This window comes from Salminus brasiliensis, chromosome 18 (genome assembly GCF_030463535.1).
Source record: "Salminus brasiliensis chromosome 18, fSalBra1.hap2, whole genome shotgun sequence".
Taxonomy (NCBI): Eukaryota; Metazoa; Chordata; class Actinopteri; order Characiformes; family Bryconidae; genus Salminus; species Salminus brasiliensis.
In genome coordinates, this window is record NC_132895.1 from 29,946,804 (window position 1) to 29,968,927 (window position 22,124).

General features: G+C 46.3%; 1 protein-coding gene across 3 annotated transcripts in view; it reads right to left on the minus strand.

Moving 5' to 3' along the window:
* The window catches only part of LOC140539468 (uncharacterized), a 40,619-nt gene that overhangs the window by 8,333 nt on the left and 10,162 nt on the right, over window positions 1-22,124 (minus strand). Inside the window, exons 2-10 of one of the 3 annotated variants that reach the window (XM_072662188.1) lie at window positions 20,456-20,577; window positions 12,499-12,616; window positions 11,638-11,853; window positions 3,588-3,986; window positions 2,498-2,743; window positions 1,980-2,066; window positions 991-1,128; window positions 778-873; window positions 1-145 (exon numbers count right to left, since the gene is read on the minus strand). The exon at window positions 1-145 is cut by the window's left edge and continues 62 nt beyond it. In XM_072662188.1, the coding sequence (XP_072518289.1) occupies window positions 1-145; window positions 778-873; window positions 991-1,128; window positions 1,980-2,066; window positions 2,498-2,743; window positions 3,588-3,986; window positions 11,638-11,748 (1,222 nt within the window). In that variant the 5' untranslated portion in view covers window positions 11,749-11,853; window positions 12,499-12,616; window positions 20,456-20,577. Of the gene's footprint in view, window positions 146-777; window positions 877-990; window positions 1,129-1,979; window positions 2,067-2,497; window positions 2,744-3,587; window positions 3,987-11,637; window positions 11,854-12,498; window positions 12,617-20,455; window positions 20,578-22,124 lie in introns of all 3 variants that reach the window. The other 2 variants (XM_072662187.1, XM_072662189.1) reach the window with 2 other exon arrangements.

The window sequence follows — 22,124 nt, forward strand, 5'->3', positions numbered from 1 at the left end:
CCCGCATTCTCTTCAGCTCCCCCTGCAGCTGAGCGTTCACACGCAGCAGGTCCTCGTTGTTCACCAGCAGACCCCGCATTTCGAAACGGATCTGGGTCCTCTCCTTCTCCAGCTCGATGCTTTCAGCCTCCAGAAACTGGTTCCTCTGTGATGGACGGGAGACATGCAGATATTAGAAAGTCAGAGGGGAGAACAGCATGTGGTCTTGGTGGGCTTTGTGTATTTATTGGTGCCCCTAGCAGAGATCTACTGCCCTAAGGAAAGCATGTGGTCTTGGTGGGCTTTGTGTATTTATTGGTGCCCCTAGCAGTGATCTACTGCCCTAAGGAAAGTATGTGGTCTTGGTGGGCTTTGTGTATTTATTGGTGCCCCTAGCAGTGATCTACTGCCCTAAGGAAAGCATGTGGTCTTGGTGGGCTTTGTGAATTTATTGGTGCCCCTAGCAGAGATCTACTGCTCAAGGAAAGCATGTGGTCTAAGTGGGCTTTGTGAATTTATTGGTGCCCCTAGCAGAGATCTACTGCCCTAAGGAAAGCATGTGGTCTAAGTGGGCTTTGTGAATTTATTGGTGCCCCTAGCAGAGACCTACTGGGAAGTGTGTGGTCTAAGTGGACTCTGCAAGGGAGGAAATGGTATCTGCTGATGGCAGGCTGTGTCCTCTCCTAGATTGTGCTGATCTGGTAGCCATGTGGATCCATGAGCTAGTCAGCTCGACCAGTACATTTACCAAGGCCATTAGATACAGATGATGGAGTGTCATATTGGTCATCTACTCACTTTCTGGTAGTCCTCCATCTGTTTGGTCAATTCCTCGATGTAGTCCCGTTTGTTGGGCAAGTTGCTCCTCATGAGGAGTTGGGATGGAGGAGCCTGCTGCTGATAAAGCACAGAGGCACAACATGCTGAAACCCACGTGACACTAAACACGGCCGGACATGTCCATGCTTTTGATGGCAGTGTACATGTGCAAGTACATGCACAGTTACTTACCTCTCGTCTCCTGGTGAGTGTTTCGTAGGCGGAGAAGCGTGGGCGAGGGGACTGCAGAGTGGGCGTGGACACGGGGCTCGTGCTACGGGTCAGCCCAAACAAATTAATCTCAGACGTGGCTGGAGACAACTCAGGAACCTGCAACACATACCACCATAAAAAAGTGGCCAGTGAGTGAAAGCACAGGGTACTAGGTGTTTCTAATAAAGTGGCCAGTGAGTCTAAGCACAGTGTAGTAGGTGTTTCTAATAAAGTGGCCAGTGAGTGGAAGCAGAAGGTAGTAGGTGTGAGTGGAAGCACAAGGTCGTAGGTGTTTCTAATAAAGTGGCCAGTGAGTGGAAGCACAAGGTAGTAGGTGTTTCTAATAAAGTGGCCAGTGAGTGGAAGCAGAAGGTAGTAGGTGTGAGTGGAAGCACAAGGTCGTAGGTGTTTCTAATAAAGTGGCCAGTGAGTGGAAGCACAAGGTAGTGGGTGTTTCTAATAAAGTGGCCAGTGAGTGGAAGCACAAGGTAGTGGGTGTTTCTAATAAAGTGGCCAGTGAGTGGAAGCACAAGGTAGTAGGTGTTTCTAATAAAGTGGCCAGTGAGTGGAAGCACAAGGTAGTAGGTGTTTCTAATAAAGTGGCCAGTGAGTGGAAGCACAAGGTAGTAGGTGTTTCTAATAAAGTGGCCAGCACGTGAACACACAAGGTAGCAGGTGTTTCTAATAAAGTGGCCAGCGAGTGGAAGCACAAGGTAGTAGGTGTTTCTAATAAAGTGGCCAGCACGTGAACACACAAGGTAGCAGGTGTTTCTAATAAAGTGGCCAGCACGTGAACACACAAGGTAGCAGGTGTTTCTAATAAAGTGGCCAGTGAGTGGAAGCAGAAGGTAGTAGGTGTTTCTAATAAAGTGGCCAGTGAGTGGAAAAACAAGGCAAGGGTTCAATTAATCTAATAAAAAAATATATATATATATATATACTGTATATTTATGGTAAATATGAGTCACCTTGTAGTCCGACATTCTGCTCACAGGGTTGTACTCTATGGAGATGGTGGAGTAGGGGCTGTTGAAAACTCTGGGAGGGCTTTCGACCTGTAAAGACACAAGAAAAGACTCAAACTCTTGCAACAAGCTGAAGCTTCAAAGCTAATATTGGTGTTCAGTAACCGACGTGTTTATGGCTAAAAGTATGTGGACACCTGAATGTCACATCTATGTGAGCCTGTTGGTGGTCCCATTCCGTGGTCTACCGTTTATTTTTGTTGTTGTGGTTTCACAATAACAGCACTTGCGGTTGTCTGGGGCAGCTCTAGCAGGGCTGAAATTTCACACACTGGAATCGTTCTCGTGCCGATGTTTGTCTACAGAGATTACTGAACCCCTCCGTAGGATTCCTCCGCTTAGCCTCGTAGCCCCAGAGCTAAAAATAAACAAGCCAACGGCAGGTGCCAAAGCTATATTGGCTGTCCAAGTAGACCCTAATGGAATTCATGTGAGAAACCGTGGCAGCTGTAAACACCCACCTTATCGGAACTGCTGTCCCAGTCCCGAGACACCAAGGACTCCATGGACCGGCGGGTTATGGAGGTCTTGGAGACGGTTCCGTTCGCTCCGGTGCTCATGGGTCCACCCGGTCCGCTGGCCCCATTCCCAATCCGATCGCCGCCCAGGTACAGCTGGTACTTTGGGTTCAAAGGGATTCTAGGGGTAATGGGCCCTTCCTCGGACGGAGGTCTGTCCAGGTTCTTTTCTCGGTCCAATTCAAAGTCCTGGCAGAAAGACATTTGCATGAAATTTCAGGGACATTTAGGGACACTCTCCGATCTCGCGTCGGAGCTGCACTATACATCGCTACGGATCGTTCCACCGTGTGCTGCGATTCTCTGGGTGTTTGTCATGGGCGAATCAAGGCATGCACAGGTACGAACACATGCATACCAATAAAACGGTGACAGCACGTGCAAACCAGGTGCCGTTGGGCAGCAAACGGTGCTGGACACGCAAAAGCGAAGCTCAGTTTGAGGCCAGGCAAAGCATTTGCGACACTGACCGCCATATAAATCAGCTCTTATGCAGCACAACGAAGCCACAAAACAACAGTTACTTACCAAATAACCCCGCCCCCCTTTTACCGCGAATGCAGTCAACCAGCCAAGACACGTTTGCAGCTTCTTTAGCTTTGTCCTGGAACTATTGCTAGGCTAATGCAGCTACTGCTGCTGTTTTTAGCAATGCTCAGCGTACCCCTGTCCAATTCTGAGGCAACAGTTAGTCAGAAACCACATTAGCCTAGCCTAGCCTATTAGCGGTTACTGAACGTGTGTGTGCGTTATATAGCTAGCTAGTCAGCGCTAGCTACATTCCTCGTCAGCTAAAAGAAGCAGAAGACATAAAACACGAGTCTTGGCTGACTGACAACACCTGAAACGAAGGGGCGAGGTGCAAATCTGGTCAGGCAAACGTTTGGTCAGGCAGGGTTAGTAGCGTGCTAATTAGCAGTGCGTGTGGGGGCAGAATGTAGCCGTGGGTCATGCATGCGATTCCTCATGCGACGTGACGCAGTCCAGTTTCCGCGGGTCTGGTCCGCCAGGGCGAGTCACCACCAGCACTTACCGGGCCGTTGGACAGAGCTGCCGAGCCTGCATTTCCCAATTTCCCTGACTGTCCAGAAGGGGGCGTCACCGTTACGGCAGGAATTGGACTTAGGGTTTCTCTTTCTTTCGGGGTTTCCGCCCCATCGCTTGCTCGAAGAGGGTTGCCCGAGTCGTGACTCATTTTGACCGCCAGCGTGGGGCTGCCGTTGGGCGCGGTCAGCACTTCGCCGTCGGAAACGGAGAACTTGTGAATGAGGTCTTTCACGCTTCCCGAGCGCGTCAGATTGGTGCCCTTGCCTTTTTTATTGGCTTTCCAGTTCTTCTCGTCGTCCTCCATGGTGGTGCGACCCTCAACGTGTCCGTTCGAAAGTTCGGCAGCGTGCTCGGAGATGTGCAAAGAGTCTTTGCTGTCTGTTCCCTAAGAAACACATCAGCCCTCATTTCAACACACACACTAAACCATGTCATGCACTGCTGACGAAAAAAAAACACTTTCGCTAATTCGCCAAGCTCTCGCTAATCGAAACGTTTCTGCCCGATACTTACGTATTTACTTTCCTCCCTGAACCTGAATCTAGCCTTGATTACTTTTACAATGCTACAAGGCTAATTCAGCTAATAAGCTAATACGCTTTACTGCACCAATTAGCATGGTGCTAACTGTACCTTGCTAGTCATATTTGTAATCTTGGTAATAATGCTAATAGGCTTCACCACATCTGCTCAAACTGCCAGCAATGGAAAGTCCCAGGAGCCCCACATGCTTAGAGGTGAGCGCTAACTGCTAATCCTGCTACGTCAGCTAACAGACATCTATGCTTTCTAGCATCTTCCACATTGAGTGATGGGGCAAGAGGGAGGTGGCTGGCAGCTGGTAGCGAGTTTCTGATGGTCTTAACTGATCGTTTTTTGATGGTCAAGGTGGCTGAAACGCTGGTCACCTAGGCTAGCAAGCTGGTTAAGACGGTTGGCCCTAGCTTAGCTTGACCAGCATAGCATATCCTTATTTCATTCGTGTTTGATGGTTTAGTTGGTCAACCAGCGTGGTCATACTGGTGGACCAGTGTGGTTAGGTTGGTCAACCACCTTGGTTAGCTGGGTGACCAGTATTTCCTGTCCAGCCTGGACTAGCTGGTTGGCCGGCTTGGTCAGGTAGTTCCCACTGGTTCTAGAGTCTGAAGGCTCAGGTCTGCCAGCCAGCGCTACACCGAACCATCACTGCAGCCCAATGCGGCTTACTTTAGGAATTTCTCGGACTGTCGGGGCGCGTTACTCAAACCACAGCTGCCAGATCGCCTTGTCTGTTCCTGGAGAGCCGGGAGCCGAGGCAGACAGCATGAGGGAAAGCTCAGGTGGCGGCAGCGGCTATCCGTCAGACCTGCCTGCACCTGGGGCCTCGCGAGCGGCGCGCCCACCGGGACGACAACCAAGACATTGATTCGCAGTGGCGCCATCTCAGGACACGGCAAACACAGACATCCCAGGCGTCACACGGCCGGCTAAGGCCGGCTAAGGTGTCACATGGCATGTCCCGGGCAGTCACATGACATTACAAACAGCTATAAGAGGGACAGAGGCCTTCACTAGCTGTCAATCCTGACTTCCATCACAAAGACTCAAAGGGGGGACGTGGTCAGCGACGGCTCGGCAGGTCAAATCGCTCACACCCGGGACACGGGGATGTGAAGTGTGCTGACAGCCACCACACACACACATACACACAGCATACACACACATTGCATTGTCGGCCATGTGGTCAAGCCCTGCTGAACTCTCTGCCCATATTCCGGAGTCCGGTCTTTGGAATAAGACGTTAAATATGTTTGTATGAAAACTTTTGACATATATGAGGCCATTTAGCCCCGCCCACTGATGCCGAAGCTATTAGTAGCTCCCGCTTCTTTTTGAACCGGGAAGCAAGTCGGTATCACTGTGAATGGCTAAGCTAGTAGCGAAACCATCAGCTTGCGCGCCTCTTGAGGCTGTCCATGGTGGATTCTGAGGTATGTCTGGGATCAATATCCTGCTGCTCATCCAGAATTTCCAGATGTCTAAATAAATCCAGATTTCCTTCTACCAGTGAAATCCTCCCTCTGCCACTGGCTGCAACACAATCCTAAAGGCCGGTGCACCCACCCCCATGCTTAACAGTTGGAGAGGTGTTCTATGGAACCCCTGCACCCCTTTCAGGACTTTTTTATGGCTTTTTTTGGGTCTTTTTTTTAAGGTCAAATGCTGGTCACCCAGGCAAAAACATGCTGGCCCTATGCTGGTCAAGCTGGTCTTTTTCAGAGCTAAAGCTAAGCATGGTTTGAGTTTGACTGGTCAACCAGCTTGATTGTGCTGGTCATACTCGTGGACCAGTGTGCTTTGGTTGGTCAACCAGCTTGGTCATGCTGGTCATTCTGGTCAACCACCTTGGTAATACTAGTCACCCAGCTAACACGTCCATGTTGGGCCTGTATGGTTAGCCCAACTGGAAACCAGAAAGTCCTGGGGGATCCAGGTTGGCCCCACATATGGGACTTCTGGGCTCAGTGCAAAAAGGGGTATTTACACTTCTTCAGTCCATAGGACTGGTTTTCATAAATGCAACAGGCTTGTTTAGATGTTCCTTTGAAAACTTTCAGACCCTGAACTTCGTGGCGAGGATGCGGCGAAGGCCTTCGGTTCTTCTGATGACTCTTCAACCGAGGCCAAATTTGAGCAGGTTGACTGCTGAATCTTCTGGAATCCTACCATCAGTTCTTCTGGAACGCTTTCCTGGGTCTTCCAGATCTCAACTTCAGTTGTTATGTTAATGTTCAGAGTTCAGAGAGGAGCCGACAGCTGCTGGTTGTTGTTGGGACGAGGTTCGAGGAGTCCGAGTTTTGATCAAGCTCTGAACAAGCCATAGTCCTAACAAGCGAATCAAGGTCCGAGACCTTCTGCAGAGGTCCGAGATCTCGGCAAAGAAGCTGGATAGGCAGCCGTCTCCTGTTGTCGGAGCGCAATCTTTGGGCGGCGCTGCTCTGCTGGATAACGCGGCTGTTTTAATTACGGGGGAGTCGCTGGGGGTTTGGAACGGCTGTAATGTGCACCATCATGTGGAAGGATGAACTTAATGTGCCGCTCTGCCAAATGTAATTGCATTATCACATATTATTCCATGCTTAAGGGATTAGGCGGTTAGAAAAGCAACACATTCAAATTATATAAGCCCTGTGCATCTCTCTCTCGCCCTCGGTTCCTCTCACGCTCTCGCGCTCTCTCTCCTCGACACTTCTCCTGCGTCTCTCTTGTATCGGACCGCCACTTTTCCGCTGTGCGGTACCTTCAGAGCATGGAGCGTGGGTAGGCCCCTTCGCCATCTCGCCACCTTCACATCTGCCGCTGACGACACCATCGCGCAACCGACGCGACAAAAGCCGGCGCTGTAATTGAATACTCTTTATATTAATGAACAAACGGAATCTAATTATGCTAATGCAGGTTATGCAAATTGGCCAGTGTCCAGTGGATTACCCGGGATGTAGAAAATCCGGCCTAATCCAGGGACTCGCCCAGCGTTCTTCCCCAGGGAAAGCGCACTGGGTGCTGGGGGAAAAAGGCCAGAGCGCTCCCTCTGGGCCCCAATGCTAATCGCTTACTGTATTTAAAGGGCCTTAGAGGGATAATCGTTTAATCTAGACTTTAATGTGATTAATCCACCCCCCCCCCCCCCCCAATTCACTCACACACACAAACACACACCCCAAAATATGATCTCAGACGATGATGAACGCTTTATCTCTTATCCCCCCGAGACAAAAGCTTGGCGAATCTGCGATTCCAGCAAACGAATCAAAACTAAATAAAAGCATATAAGCATATAAGCCTGTGACAGCTTGTGATTCATCTTTGTGACTGGAATCATTATCATGAGAAAAAAAAAAAACAGAAACACTGTGTTTGGAAAAACACACTCCCAGGAAATCCCTAAAGCACTCTCTCCCGCTCGGGACGATAATCCTGCCGCGGAAACCCAAAACAACAGCGCCCCGCTGCTGCCAAGCACATCGCATCGCCACAGCGGCGGCAGGTCCCCCGTCAAAGAACTGGCTTCTCGGGACGTGTGTAGAGAGAGAGAGTGAGGTTCTATAAAGTACCTCAGCTGCCTGCTTCACAACTGTAGTGGAACCCCTTTCTGCGCCATGTGGAACCAACTTCATAGCACAGATCACTGCCTTTACAAATAAGCCTGTGTATATTATATTACGTGTTTAATAATATGCCCAGTGTGTATTATTTATGTGAATATATATGTAATAATGTGTCCCATATGTATTATAATATATATAATACATATAATATAATGTAAATGAGTCCCATAAGTATATTTAATGTAATAATGTGTCCCATATGTATTATTTATCTATAATGTAATAATGTGTCCCATATGTATTATTTTTTATAAGTATCTATATAGTAATGTGTCCCATATGTATTATTTTTATAAGTATCTATCATGTAATAATGTGTCCCATATGTATTATTTTTATAAGTATCTATATGTAATGTGTCCCATATGTATTATTTTTTATACGTATCTATAATGTAATGTGTCCCATATGTATTATTTTTAAAAGTATCTATATGTAATGTGTCCCATATGTATTATTTTTTATACGTATCTATAATGTAATGTGTCCCATATGTATTATTTTTATAAGTATCTATATAGTAATAATGTGTCCCATATGTATTATTTTTATAAGTATCTATAATGTAATAATGTGTCCCATATGTATTAATTATGTAAGTATCTATAATCTAATAATGTGTCCCATAAGTATTGTTTATGTAAGTATCTATAATGTAATAATGTGTCCCATAAGTATTGTTTATATAAGTATCTATAATGTAATAATGTGTCCCATATGTATTAATTATGTAAGTATCTATAATGTAATAACGTGTCCCATAAGTATTGTTTATATAAGTATCTATAATGTAATAATGTGTCCCATAATATATATATTATAATATATATGACTGGGGTGAGGCAGGTCTTGAGGGTGTTTCTGGTATGCAGTGGTCAGTACCTAACAAAAGTGCTTTAAAAAAAAAAAAGGGGGGGGGGGGGGGGGGCTCACGGAGGTCCCACCTCACAACCTACAGGACGTCAAGGACCTGCTGCTCACTTTTGCTTTGGTGCTCCTGATATCACAGCAGGACACCTTCAGACGTCTTGTAGAGACCATGCCTCGAATGGTCAGATGTGTTGTGACGGCACAAGGGGACCATACTAAATATATAAGGCTAATGTTGTGGCTGATTAGTGCGCACACACACACACACACACACACACACACACACACAGTGTGTGGACACTCTGAGCGGTTTGCAGTGCTGCTTTTTTTTCAGGTGGCGGGCTGAGAGTCCCACTGGGGGGGAGGGGGGGGGCATTACCGTACATCTGTCTCATTCCCACGGCAACACACACACACACACTCACACACACACAGAGTGTCTATATGGCATGCATTAAGCCCCTTCATGCTTGGATTGAGGATACAGAGTGATTGAGATGAGTGATGTGAGTGTGTGTGTGTGTGTTACAGAGAGTGAGTGAGTAAGTGAGTGTGAGTGTGTGTGTGTGTGTGAGAGAGAGAGAGAAAGAGAGAGAGAGAGTTTATGTGTTTATTCCTAAGGGGGCGAGTGAAGCGACATATGGTGCTGAATTCACCACGCGTCCTGACCTAGATTACTGCGATCCTGTGCACCAACCTCGCATTGTGTGTGTGTGTGTGTGTGTGTGTGTGTTAGTGTGTGTGTGAGTGTGTGAGTGTGTGAGTGTGCTGTAATGCTGACACATGTGTTAACGGCTGTATGTACTGTGGAATCTGGAATCCACTTACACACTAATCTCTAAAAACACAGCAGCAGCAGCAGCAGCAGCAGCAGCAGCAGCAGCGAAGCAGCATCCCGGCCCTTTCCCTCAGACTCGGCCTGAACTCGGACACACCGCTCGGATCATCCTCACCTCGGCGAGGTGGAGGCGGAGTCTGCCCGCACCGTCTCGTCTAACAGAGCTCCAAACCAGAGCTCGGCCAGCCGCATTAACGCACAAAGGCAATTAATTATGTAGGACAGTGAAGTTGCCTCTGGCTCCCTCACTGCTGGAGCGAGCACATGTCTGCAGTTTCTGTGTCACTAACGTTCCCCTCCTCAAAACTGGAGCCTGAGTTCCAGCATCCCGAGCATCCCGAGCATCCAAGCATTCCAAAGAAAAAGCCACAAAAAAGCTTACTGATATATTTAAAAAGTAATATACATTAAAATATATATGAATACATATGTAGTCCTAATATTTATATTAATATTATTATATAACATTATACAAATAACATTGTTTTATATTATAAATCGTTCTATAATACAATTTTCATTAAATTAGAAACTATTTTTTAGAACTATTTCAAGAAGTGCATTTTCAAAAAATAATATAAATACAATACTGATTTAAATGTAATAAAAATGGAGTATAAAGAAGTGTATTTTTTACATTTTGTAATATAGGCATGATATTTATGAAGAAAATACACATCTACCAAACAATATTCTATATAAGACATTTTCTAGATATTATTATATTTTTACCTTTTTGTTATTTTTGTCTGTTATAAAAAAATAGTATATATATTTTAAAAATCTGTATATTATTAAATGTCAATTTGTTACACCATTTTTACCAGTGAAAAAATATATACTATATATTATACTTGACATATTCATATATTTTTTATATTTTGCTTTTTTTATAATATTGCCAAAATATTTTTTTATAATTGTTTTTTTATAATAAAAACTGTGAAAAATTTTGCAGAATGTTTTTAATTTCATAATACAAGAAAAATATTTGTAACCAACCAAAAATATAGAATAATATATAAAATATGTTTTGTAATATTATATATATAACAATTTATTTTTGTAATAAACATAATTTTATCTTAGCAAAACTTTTTATGCATTTTTTTTTTACAAATATTTACAAGATAATATTGCTTTGTAAAAATATGTATGTATACAACCTCATATTTGTTGAATATTTGTATAGTAATATTTTACTGTTGGTGATGCTAGAAACCTAAAGGGTTAATGCACAACGTAAACAGACTGAACGCCTGAACAAGGAGGGGGGGGGGGGGGGGGGGGGGAGAGCGAGAGAGCGAGAGAGCGAGAGAGAGAGAATGACTGTGTGAGTTGAAGGACAGGTGAGGGGACAGATGTTTCATCCAGCTCTCACTCTACGTCTCGCCGTCACCAGCATCTGGGAGAGTGGGTGAACCTGTATGCGAGCATGCTCACACACACACACACACACACACACACACACACACACACACACACACACACACACACACACAGCTGTCTCCACTTTGCTGATCTAGCAAAGTGCTTTAGGGATAAGCAAAAGTAACGCCGAGGCAAACAATCCGGGCTAAAAGTCTCCCAACCTGCCCACCCAAATCCGCAGAAAACTTTCCTTCCTTTTTTCATCAACAGCTCACAGTGAGAGCTAGCCAGGCTAAAGTACAGCCTCCAAACATGGTGGAGGTAGTTTCATCAACAGCTCACATTAAGAGCTGCCCAGGCTAAAGTACAGCCTCCAAACATGGTGGAGGTAGTTTCACCAACAACTCACAGTGAGAGCTACCCAGGCTAAAGTACAGCCTCCAAACATGGTGGAGGTAGTTTCATCAACAGCTCACAGTGAGAGCTAGCCAGGCTAAAGTACAGCCTCCAAACATGGTGGAGGTAGTTTCACCAACAACTCACAGTGAGAGCTACCCAGGCTAAAGTACAGCCTCCAAACATGGTGGAGGTAGTTTCATCAACAACCGGCAGTGAGAGCTAGCCAGGCTAAAGCACAGCCTCCAAACATGGTTTCATCAACAGCTGTCCCCTGTCCCTTCTTGGAGCACTGCATACGGGGAACACCCCCTCAAGACCTGCCTGATGTTCTAACCCAGTTATCTAGAACATCACCGTATCTACACACTGGTGGTACTGAGGGGTATGTATAGAGCTGGGGCGGTCATTACCATGCTACTGTCCTGCTGACTCTTCCCTGGCATGCCGTTGGTCAGCTTGTCGGTCAGGTAGTCCAGTCTCGTGCTTTCCTGTCTGTACCTCTGGACGTCCTCTCCCAGCATGCTCAGCAGTGCGACAAGGGCTTGCTCTCGAAACCGCAGGCGCTCAAAGTGGGCCGCTTTACCCACAATGCACCTAGGCAGCTCTCGCTTGCTCGCTGAGAAGCACTGCGGGTCAAACAGACAGAGAGAGAGAGAGAGAGAGAGAGAGAGAGAGAGAGAGAGAGTGGCCTGTGAGTGGACGCACAAGGTAGGTATTTCTAATAAAGTGACCAGAGAGTGAAAGCACTAGGTGGGGTGTTTCTAATAAAGTGGCCAGTAAGTGGACATACAAGGTGGGTGTTTCTAGTAATGTGGCCAGTAAGTGGACATACGAGGTGGGGTGTTTCTAATAAAGTGGCCAGTAAGTGGACATACAAGGTGGGTGTTTCTAGTAATGTGGCCAGTAAGTGGACATACGAGGTGGGGTGTTTCTAGTAAAGTGGCCAGTAAGTGGACATACAAGGTGGGGTGTTTCTAATAAAGTGGCCACTGAGTGGCAGCACAAGATGGGGTGTTTCCAATAAAGTGACCACACAAGGTGGGGTGTTTCTAATAAAGTGGCCACGCAGAAGCATAAGGTAGGTGTTTCCAATAAAGTGACCAGAGAGTGGACATACAATGTAGGTGTAGTGAGTGGAAATACAAGGTGGGGTGTTTCTAATAAAGTGGCCAGTGAGTGGAAGCACAAGGTGGGGTGTTTCTAATAAAGTGGCCAGTGAGTGTACATTGACACTGGTTGACTCACTTGACCTTGGCCTTTAGGCTACTTACGGTGCAGGTCTCTGTGTTTACAGCCCTTTGTTGCGAGTGTTCAGCCTCAGTCTGCAGAGTCTCTAGACTTGGTGTTTCACAGTTCAGGATCTTCTGCTGTAGCCGCACTGATCTCAGCCTATCACACACACACACACACACACACACACACACACACACACACACACACACACACACAGGATTCAGGTTAAAATATTTGAATTCACAACCACTGACAGCCTCAATACAACTGTGCTCTAGCACTAAACCTGTGCTGGTCAATCATAAAAGTCTGAATCCACACTGGTTGCCATAGTAATGACACATGTTAGCATACATTTGACTGGCCAAACTGGTCACTCTCATGAAACAGCCTCAGATCACATCCACAAATAGTGGCCACGAGTGGAGAGTGGCCACGAGTGGAAGCACAAGGTTTTAGGTGTTTCTAATAAAGTGGCCAGTGTGTGAAAGCACAAGGTTGTAGGTGTTTCTAATAAAGTGGCCAGTGAGTGGAAGCACAAGGTAGTAGGTGTTTCTAATAAAGTGGCCAGTGAGTGAAAGCACAAGGTAGTAGGGGTTTCTAATAAAGTGGCCAGTGAGTGAAAGCACAAGGTAGTAGGGGTTTCTAATAAAGTGGCCAGTGAGTGAAAGCACAAGGTAGTAGGGGTTTCTAATAAAGTGGCCAGTGAGTGGAAGCACAAGGTAGTAGGTGTTTCTAATAAAGTGGCCAGTGAGTGAAAGCACAAGGTAGTAGGGGTTTCTAATAAAGTGGCCAGTGAGTGAAAGCACAAGGTAGTAGGGGTTTCTAATAAAGTGGCCAGTGAGTGGAAGCACAAGGTAGTAGGTGTTTCTAATAAAGTGGCCAGTGAGTGAAAGCACAAGGTAGTAGGGGTTTCTAATAAAGTGGCCAGTGAGTGAAAGCACAAGGTAGTAGGGGTTTCTAATAAAGTGGTCAGTGAGTGAAAGCACAAGGTAGTAGGTGTTTCTAATAAAGTGGCCAGTGAGTGAAAGCACAAGGTAGTAGGGGTTTCTAATAAAGTGGCCAGTGAGTGAAAGCACAAGGTAGTAGGTGTTTCTAATAAAGTGGCCAGTGAGTGAAAGCACAAGGTAGTAGGGGTTTCTAATAAAGTGGTCAGTGAGTGAAAGCACAAGGTAGTAGGGGTTTCTAATAAAGTGGTCAGTGAGTGGAAGCAGTAGCAGTTATGAGCTTTTCTTAATAGCAATTCATGAGGCCACCACTAGAGGGGGGTGTGCTCATTAGTTCTCAGTCAGATGGATGATAAACACTGCATTACTCATCTCAAATTAGCATAAAAAGGAGAGAGAGAGAGAGAGAGAGAGAGAGAGAATGTAAACACGCCGACCAGCCACAACATTAAAACCACCGACAGGTGGATAAGGTGAACTGTGATGTTCTAGACGACTGGGTCAGGACATCTCCACGGCATCTGAGGCAGGTCTTGTGTGGTGTGGTGTTCCCGGTATGCACTGGTCAGTAGCTTCCAAAAGGGCTCCAAGGAAGGACAACCGACAAACCGGCGACAGGGTCATGGGTACCTAGACCATCTCATTAAGGCTCATGGAGGTCCCACCTCACAACTTGCAGGACTCCAAGGACCTGCTGCTAACGACCACAAGGTGCCTTCAGATGTCTTGTAGTGTCCATGCCTCGACGGGGCCTCCACTTTCCCACGCTGCCCTTTGTATAGAGTTTACGGCCTGTTTCACACGAGCTAATGCAGCTGCATTTCAACACATCTGCTCCCTCCCTCTCGCTCGCTCGCTCATACCACTCCTATCATATTACACCCGATTTCCTAATCAGGCTGCGGGTTCTCTCTGCGCTGCGACACTGGCAGTCTCCAGTCTGCCCGTCGAGGAACGTGAAGGCGGCCGTTGTGCAACTGGCCTTCTTCTAAAATCCTGAGGTCCACCTCTCAATCCCAGCCTCTCAACCCCAGAAACGTTCACACTGCAGGAGGTCAGTCTTGCTTGAACCTGATCAGGTTTGAGTGGCGCGTCCGAACAAAGCCCCAGACGTGGGGCTTGCGTGGGCGGAAAACACAGGAAGTAGTAGAGGCATGGACTCTTGGCAAGACCTCTGAAGACGTCCTGAGGCGGCAGACCCTTTGCGTCCAGTAAGTAGTGAGGTGGGACCACCGTGGATCGCAACGATGAGCCTTGGGAACCCATGACCCTGTCGCTGGTTCATCGATTGTCCTCCCATGGCCTGATAGTATTGTGTAGGACTCCCCTCGTGCCACCAAAACACCTCTGTCCCATCGAGACATGGACTCCACAAGACCTCTGAAGGAGACCTTAAGCATCTGGCAACAAGACGTCCAGTAAGTAGTGAGGTGGGACCACCGTGGATCGCAACGATGAGCCTTGGGAACCCATGACCCTGTCGCTGGTTCATCGATTGTCCTCCCATGGCCTGATAGTATTGTGTAGGACTCCCCTCGTGCCACCAAAACACCTCTGTCCCATCGAGACATGGACTCCACAAGACCTCTGAAGGAGACCTTAAGCATCTGGCAACAAGACGTCCAGTAAGTAGTGAGGTGGGACCACCGTGGATCGCAACGATGAGCCTTGGGAACCCATGACCCTGTCGCTAGTTCATCGATTGTCCTCCCATGGCCTGATATTATTGTGTAGGACACCCCTCGTGCCACCAAAGCACCTCTGTCCCATCGAGACATGGACTCCACAAGACCTCTGAAGGAGACCTTAAGCATCTGGCAACAAGACGTCCAGTAAGTAGTGAGGTGGGACCACCGTGGATCGCAACGATGAGCCTTGGGAACCCATGACCCTGTCGCTGGTTCATCGATTGTCCTCCCATGGCCTGATAGTATCATGTAGGACTCCCCTCGTGCCACCAAAACACCTCTGTCCCATCGAGACATGGACTCCACAAGACCTCTGAAGGAGTCCTGAGACATCTGGCACCAAGACGTTGGTGGCAGACCCTTTACATACAGTAAGTAGTGAGGTGGGACCTCCATGGATCGCATCAATGAGCCTTGGGAGCCCATGATCCTGTCACTGGTTCATCGATTGTCCCCCCTCAGGACTCCCCTCATGCCACCAAAACACCTCTGTCCCATCGAGGCATGGACTCCACAACTGACACATCTGGCACCAAGACGTTAGCAGTAGATCCCTCATGTCCCAAATAGGTGGGGCCTCCATGGATCTTCTCAATAGAGCTTGAGCACCCATGACCCAAGTCGCTGGTTCCCCAGTTGTCCTTCCTTGGACCTGAGGGATCTGGGATTTCGGGAACCACTGAAAACAGTAGCAGTAACCCTGAAGTCTCAAAAGGCTGTGACCTAAAGCGATTCCGAAATTGTGAACCACTGTTTGTCAGCACCCCGGTCCCTAGAGACGGTCATCCGAGTGACAGAAGGGAGGCCGAGCCTCGGGACTGGCCGAGCGGCAGGAGAGTCAGCCTGGCATCTGCTGATGGATAAGCAGCGAGAAGGCGGCCAGGCCCTGAACCCTTATTAACCTTTTGTTTACGAAGCATTTGGGAAAGCCATGGCCCACATCACCAGCTGTCAGCTCACCATCCCTCTTATTGTCATCCTCCTCCTCCTCCTCTTCCTCATTATCATCATCATAACCACACAATAACACCTAAAATAACAACATATTAGTAATCCAAGCTGCCACACTATACCACCCATCTAGCAACCACCTAGCAACACCATTGCAACCACCTTTACCTTTTACCAAGCACCTTCCTGGGACTGTGAAGCCACCTGAGATACCACAACGACCACTTAGCAACCCTGTATCAACTACATGGGATGGCAAAACAACTGCATACAACACAATTTGGCAACCTCTAAGCAACACCAGAGAATCCACCTGATATACACCTGACATATAGCAACCGCCTTGCAACACTGTATCACCCATCTAGCAACTACTTAGCAACACCATAGCAACCAATGTAACCAAAGATGTTGCAACAAACTCCTTGCCAGGTGGTTGCTATGTCGGTTGCTATAGCATCCAAAGGAGATGCCGGTGGAGATTCAGGTGGAGAAAGTAAAGGATTTTTTCCCCAACTGCAACCACCTAGTAAGCACCAAACAAACCCATACAAATCCAACCACCTGAAACACCATAGCAACCACCTACCAACACCATAGCAACCACCTAGCAAAAACTGCCTGGATTTGGACACACGTCTCTCCCCATATCAATCGCTACGTTTGTTACTTCACTAGGAAGTAGAGGTCATGACTTTACCCTCCTGGACACCACCCAACGCTCACTCTCACACACACACACACACACACACACACACACACACACACACACACACACACACACACACTCCTCTTACTCATGCTAATTAGGCAGAAATGTAAGGGTTTGCTGATTTTGCAGGACTGTAGTGTCCACTGAAGGACGCAGAGGATGGCATTAATGCGATTTTGGACACTTATGTGTTTTCCCCAAAGCACAAGAGTGTGTATGTACGTGTGAGTGAGTGTGTGTGTGTGTGTGTGTGTGTGTGTGTGTGAGGAAGAGCAAAGACAGCTGAAGGAGACGAGCTGCCCGGAAGGAAAAAAGGTCACAAGGTCAGTCTGTAGTCAAAACACATAAAGAGGACATAAACCAACCGTCCTGAGACTAAAAAAAAAAAACCTCCGTCCAGAGTCCAGCGTCCAGAGAGAGGGGGGGGGATTACGCTCTACAGAGCTACTCCTCGGACACACTGCCGGGATCTAAAGCCGGACTTTAGACTGTACCACTATAACAAAAGCCAAACTCTTAAACGGGCGAGCGAGCATTACTTTCAACACTCTCTCTACCAGCTTAAGACGCTCTTACCACGCTTTTAAGACGCTTTTGGGAAACTGGGTCCGGTTCTGTTCTGTTAACAAAGTCATTCCGAGTGGCGGAGTTCTGACGCCTAATGGTTCCGTATACACGGCCTGAGGTCTGAGATACTGGTTCACCAGAGTCCTGAGAAGATTTCTGGTCGAAAACGGGTCTTTAAAATCACGTAGCGCTAAATCGGTGGAGGGATACGTGCAGGGCGTAGTGCGGCGAAAAATAGTCCCTAAGAAAAAGCTTACTTTTTCGGGGATTTGCCACCATTTTCTCGTGGTGGTGGTGTTCGGTTTGGACCGGTGGGTTTGGACAGTTAATGAAACAAGCTAGATATATGATGTAGTCATGGCAACTAAGTCCAGGTGACCTCATATTTGATTACAAATCAAACCCTGCAAGGCAACCGGCGGAAATGGAGCAGAACCCAGTGTTCCCAGAACAGAATCTGGAGGCTTCCTTGGTAATACACCAGAAAAACCAGTCAAGCCCTAACTTGAGTCCAGTCAATCACGGGCCACAGACTAATTGAGGTCTGAGGAAGGAGTCCTTTGAAACCTCTAAATCATTATCTGTGTTCTAACACCCAGGTCGAGCCTGAGGTGCTGCGTGAGCTAGCGCTTGGCAAAGCTAACGTCCTTAAAACAACAAGGGATTTACTGGAAGAGAAAGAGAGGACACACCCGTTGATTTATCATCCCGATAGGAAGATGTGCTCCAACTTGTCGTCTGTCTAGAAGACTTTCAGACTTTCAGAGAAACTCCCACAGATTAGCACTGGAGAGGTTCGCAGTTAGCTGATGTTTAGCAAAGACCCTAAAAAGAGGAGAGAACTAGTAGCCGGCCAGCATCACACATGGCATGGGGAGAGAGAGAGCGCGAGAGAGAGAGAACGGCATCTGGCCACCCAGAGAGAGCGAGACCAATTGTGCTCTCTCAGGTTCCGGCTGCTGATGGCAGGCAGCGATTCGAACCAGCGATCCTAGTGATAGCGCCTTAGTCCGCTGGACCACTCTGAGCCCGTGTTCATGGTTTTGAGGGTGTGATGCCTGGCTGGTGTAAAGAAAAAGAGCAAAAAAGAAAGAAAGGAAAATTCCAACAGGAAGCAAGAGAATAAGAGACAGAGAAATAATATATAATATAATAAACAAACAAAAAAAAATAAATAGAAAGAAACAAAGACACTTCACATAACAAACAAGTAAAAGGAGAAAGGATAAAAGAAAAACATTACAAAAAAAAATACAAATACAGAAAAGAAATAGAAAGCAAAACATAAAGAAAAAGAAAAAGAAAAAAAGGAAGCAAAAAGAGGAAAGAATTGAGGAAAATTGAGAAAAAAATAAAAAAAATATTTAAAAAACAAGAAAAAAGAAAGAAAAACAGAAAGAACAAAAGATGAGAAAAGAAAACAAATAAATGAAAGGTAAAAAATAAACGTAAAAAGCATTACAAAAAGAAAAAAAAAATAATTAAATTAAATTAAACTAAATAAATGAAAGAATTTTTATAATACAAAGAAAGAAAGAATGAACAAAAGAAAAGCAAATACAGCAATACAGGAAAAAAAATAATCAAAACAAAAACAGACAGCAAAAAAAGTGTGATGGGAAATAAAAGAAAGAATTAAAAAAAAGAGAGAAACTATAAAATTAGACAAACAAATAGAAAAAAAAACAAGCAAGAAAGAAAGTAAAGAAATAAAATAAGTACAAAAGATAAACAAAAAGTTATTAACAAAAAAATAAACAAAAAAGGAAAAAAAATCCGTTTTTTCTTTCTTTCACTTTTGTTTCTCATTTTATTAAATTCCATCAACAGCCAAAAGATTTACTGTTTAAAACTTCTCAACACACTCCTACAAACTGCCTCAACAGTCACGCCAAAACCAGTAATAGCCACAGGCGAGAGGGGGGATCGAGAAATAGAGAGAGTGAGATAGGAAGCGAGAGAGAGCGAGGGTGTCAGTGAAAGTAGGAGAGTGAAGGGTGAAGCGGGGGAGGAGAACATCTCAGAAGATAATGGTCCTGTCAGAGACCTGTCCTTCTGGTTGTAGGTGAGGCCTCCGCCCTTGTTCTGAGTGATCAGCAACCCATTTATTTACTTTAGCACAGCAGAGTGTGTTCTCTCACACACACACACACACACACACACACACACACACTCCCCACAAAGACCTAAACACACACACACACACACATGCAACCCATGCTGCAGTGAAGCAAAGTCAAGTGTGATGACATCACAGACTACAGCCTCCCACACTCTCCCACACTTTCACCCGAACTGCCTCGGAAAGGAGTGGAGAAATGTGCCGTTAGTCACCTGGAACTCCGACAGCACCCTGGAAAACACCCGTCAACAGCCAGGTTCTTACAATCCCACGTCCTGAACGGCCGGCCAGACTGACCATCTCAGATTTGCTCAACCCCGTTTGATTTCGCATACCTTGTGAAGTCCCACAGGGCTCTATTTTAGGGCCTATCGTGCTGTTACAGAAGTGAGGAAGACGTGTGGGCTTCCATGCAGGGTCTAAAGGGTTAATACTTTCTGTGAATGGCATGATCGGGCCCCACAAACACCGTGTAAAATTTAAGGCTTGTATCACCATCAGTTTCTGAGATATAGAGGCTTTTCAAAGTGGTTGTGGCTTTAATGTAATTTAATTAATTTATTAATTTCGTCGTACAATTTTAAGAACTTCAACTAGTCATATCTTTGGAACTATTAAAGTTAGAAATGTGAAAGCTTCTGGTGATTTAGAAAAAAAAATGTTGTTTTAATGAGCCAAACAAACAAAAACTGTGATGCACGGTTGTAGTGTTATTGCTTGTGGAATATCCGGAATTTTGCATTTTTCGCGTATTTTCTGCTATTTTAGCCTTCTATATCTCCACACTGGAATAGGTCAGATATTTCAAATTTGGCTATTTATTACTCATCCCAAAGCACAAATTTTGCAACTTGGAGTTAGTCTTCTGGTATAAAAGGTTTTTGAGTTATGAGGCATCAGAAATGCAATAAAAATCACATTACGCCTACATTTTAAAGGAATATTGCTTATGTCGGAGAGGAGCTTTGGAAAAAAAAACAATGCCTTATGTATCATGGGTGTACTCACTGCTGTCTGACACGTATAATCTCCTGTTCCGTCTCCCTCTGCAGGTCTGTCACTCTGAGATGACTCTGCACGATCAAACTCTGCAAATTCCCAACACCGTCACAGCTTCTCTCCGTGAAATCCTGCCAGGAGATCAGACACCAATCAGAACACCACATCAGCCACTTTATCAGAAACACCTACTACCTTGTGCTTCCACTCACTGGCCACTTTATTAGAAACACCCATTGTGAGATTCCACTCACTGGCCACTTTATTAGAAACACCTACTACCTTGTGCTTCCACTCACTGGCCACTTTATTAGAAACACTTTCTATCTTGTGCTTCCACCTCACTGGCCACTTTATTAGAAACACCCATTGTGAGATTCCACTCACTGGCCACTTTATTAGAAACACCTACTACCTTGTGCTTTCACTCACTGGCCACTTTATTAGAAACACCTACTACCTTGTGCTTCCACTCAGTGGCCACTTTATTAGAAACCCCTACTATCTTGTGCTTCCACCACACTGGCCACTATTAGAAACTCCCATTGTGAGATTCCACTCACTGGCCACTTTATTAGAAACACCTACTACTGCACAGGTCAGTTTCTGACCACAGGGCCTCTGCTGTCCAGATCTTACTGGGGTGGTGGTCCGCCCTACGCACATGCAGTGTGTAGCGCTGGTGTATCGAATGCATCATCAGGCGCGTCAGTGTCACTGCTGACGGTTGACCACCGATGAAGGCCTAGAAGACGTCCAGCGCAAACTGTGCTTCAGCGGATGAGCTACAAGAGAGGGGTTTCCGATAAAGCGGCCAGTGGCACTACAGACGCACTGTCTAATCATACATTAGTAGAATACAGACACACAGAAGCAGATACAGCTGTGTGCCGACCCTCCCTTCGACCAGCAGCCAACGCAGCCCACCACTGACCACTGTCCTGAGGGAAACACTGTATTTACACAGGCGTGAGCCGAGTGTTGCACAATCGTCCGGACCCACCCGCCCCACGTTCTCCGCATTTTTAAATATCCTCAAAACAACCTTAAAAAAAAAAAAACAACCAAAAAAAAAAAAAACAACAATAAAATGACTAACGTGTTATGTGGGCATTTTGGCCGCGGGCGCTGGACGCCGGCGCCGGCTCACAGATGGAAGTGACTGGCAGTGACAGGCGGCTTACAGGCCACGTCAATCTGCACAATCTGCTCCCTCCGACATCCGCACGTTCCGCCGCAGAGCGCCCGCCGCCTCGCTTTAACAAGTCGAGCGAATTAACCGGGCTTTAGCGCACATTCGGGCCTGCATGGTCAGGCATTTTCTTTTTATTCATTTTTTTACGGTAGATCTGCTCAAACAGAGCGAGGAACATTTCTAGATTGGATTGAAATCAGAGTCGAATAACGGAGGCTGCCTCGCCAGGTGAGCTAAAGAGCTAACCAAGCCCCACCCCCCCACCCCTTATTAGGGTTGGGCCGTATAACGGTAACGTCGTAAATGGAGGCTTCTCAGAATTACGATGTGTCAAACTTCTGTGCGAAAGCTTAAACAGCCTCTAAAGCAGTGTGGGGTGTGATGAGTAACGGAGGCTGCCTCGTCAGATGAGCTTAAGTGAGCCAACAAACAGAGCCCCTCCCTCTCATTAGGGGCGGGCCATATAACGGTAATGACGTACAC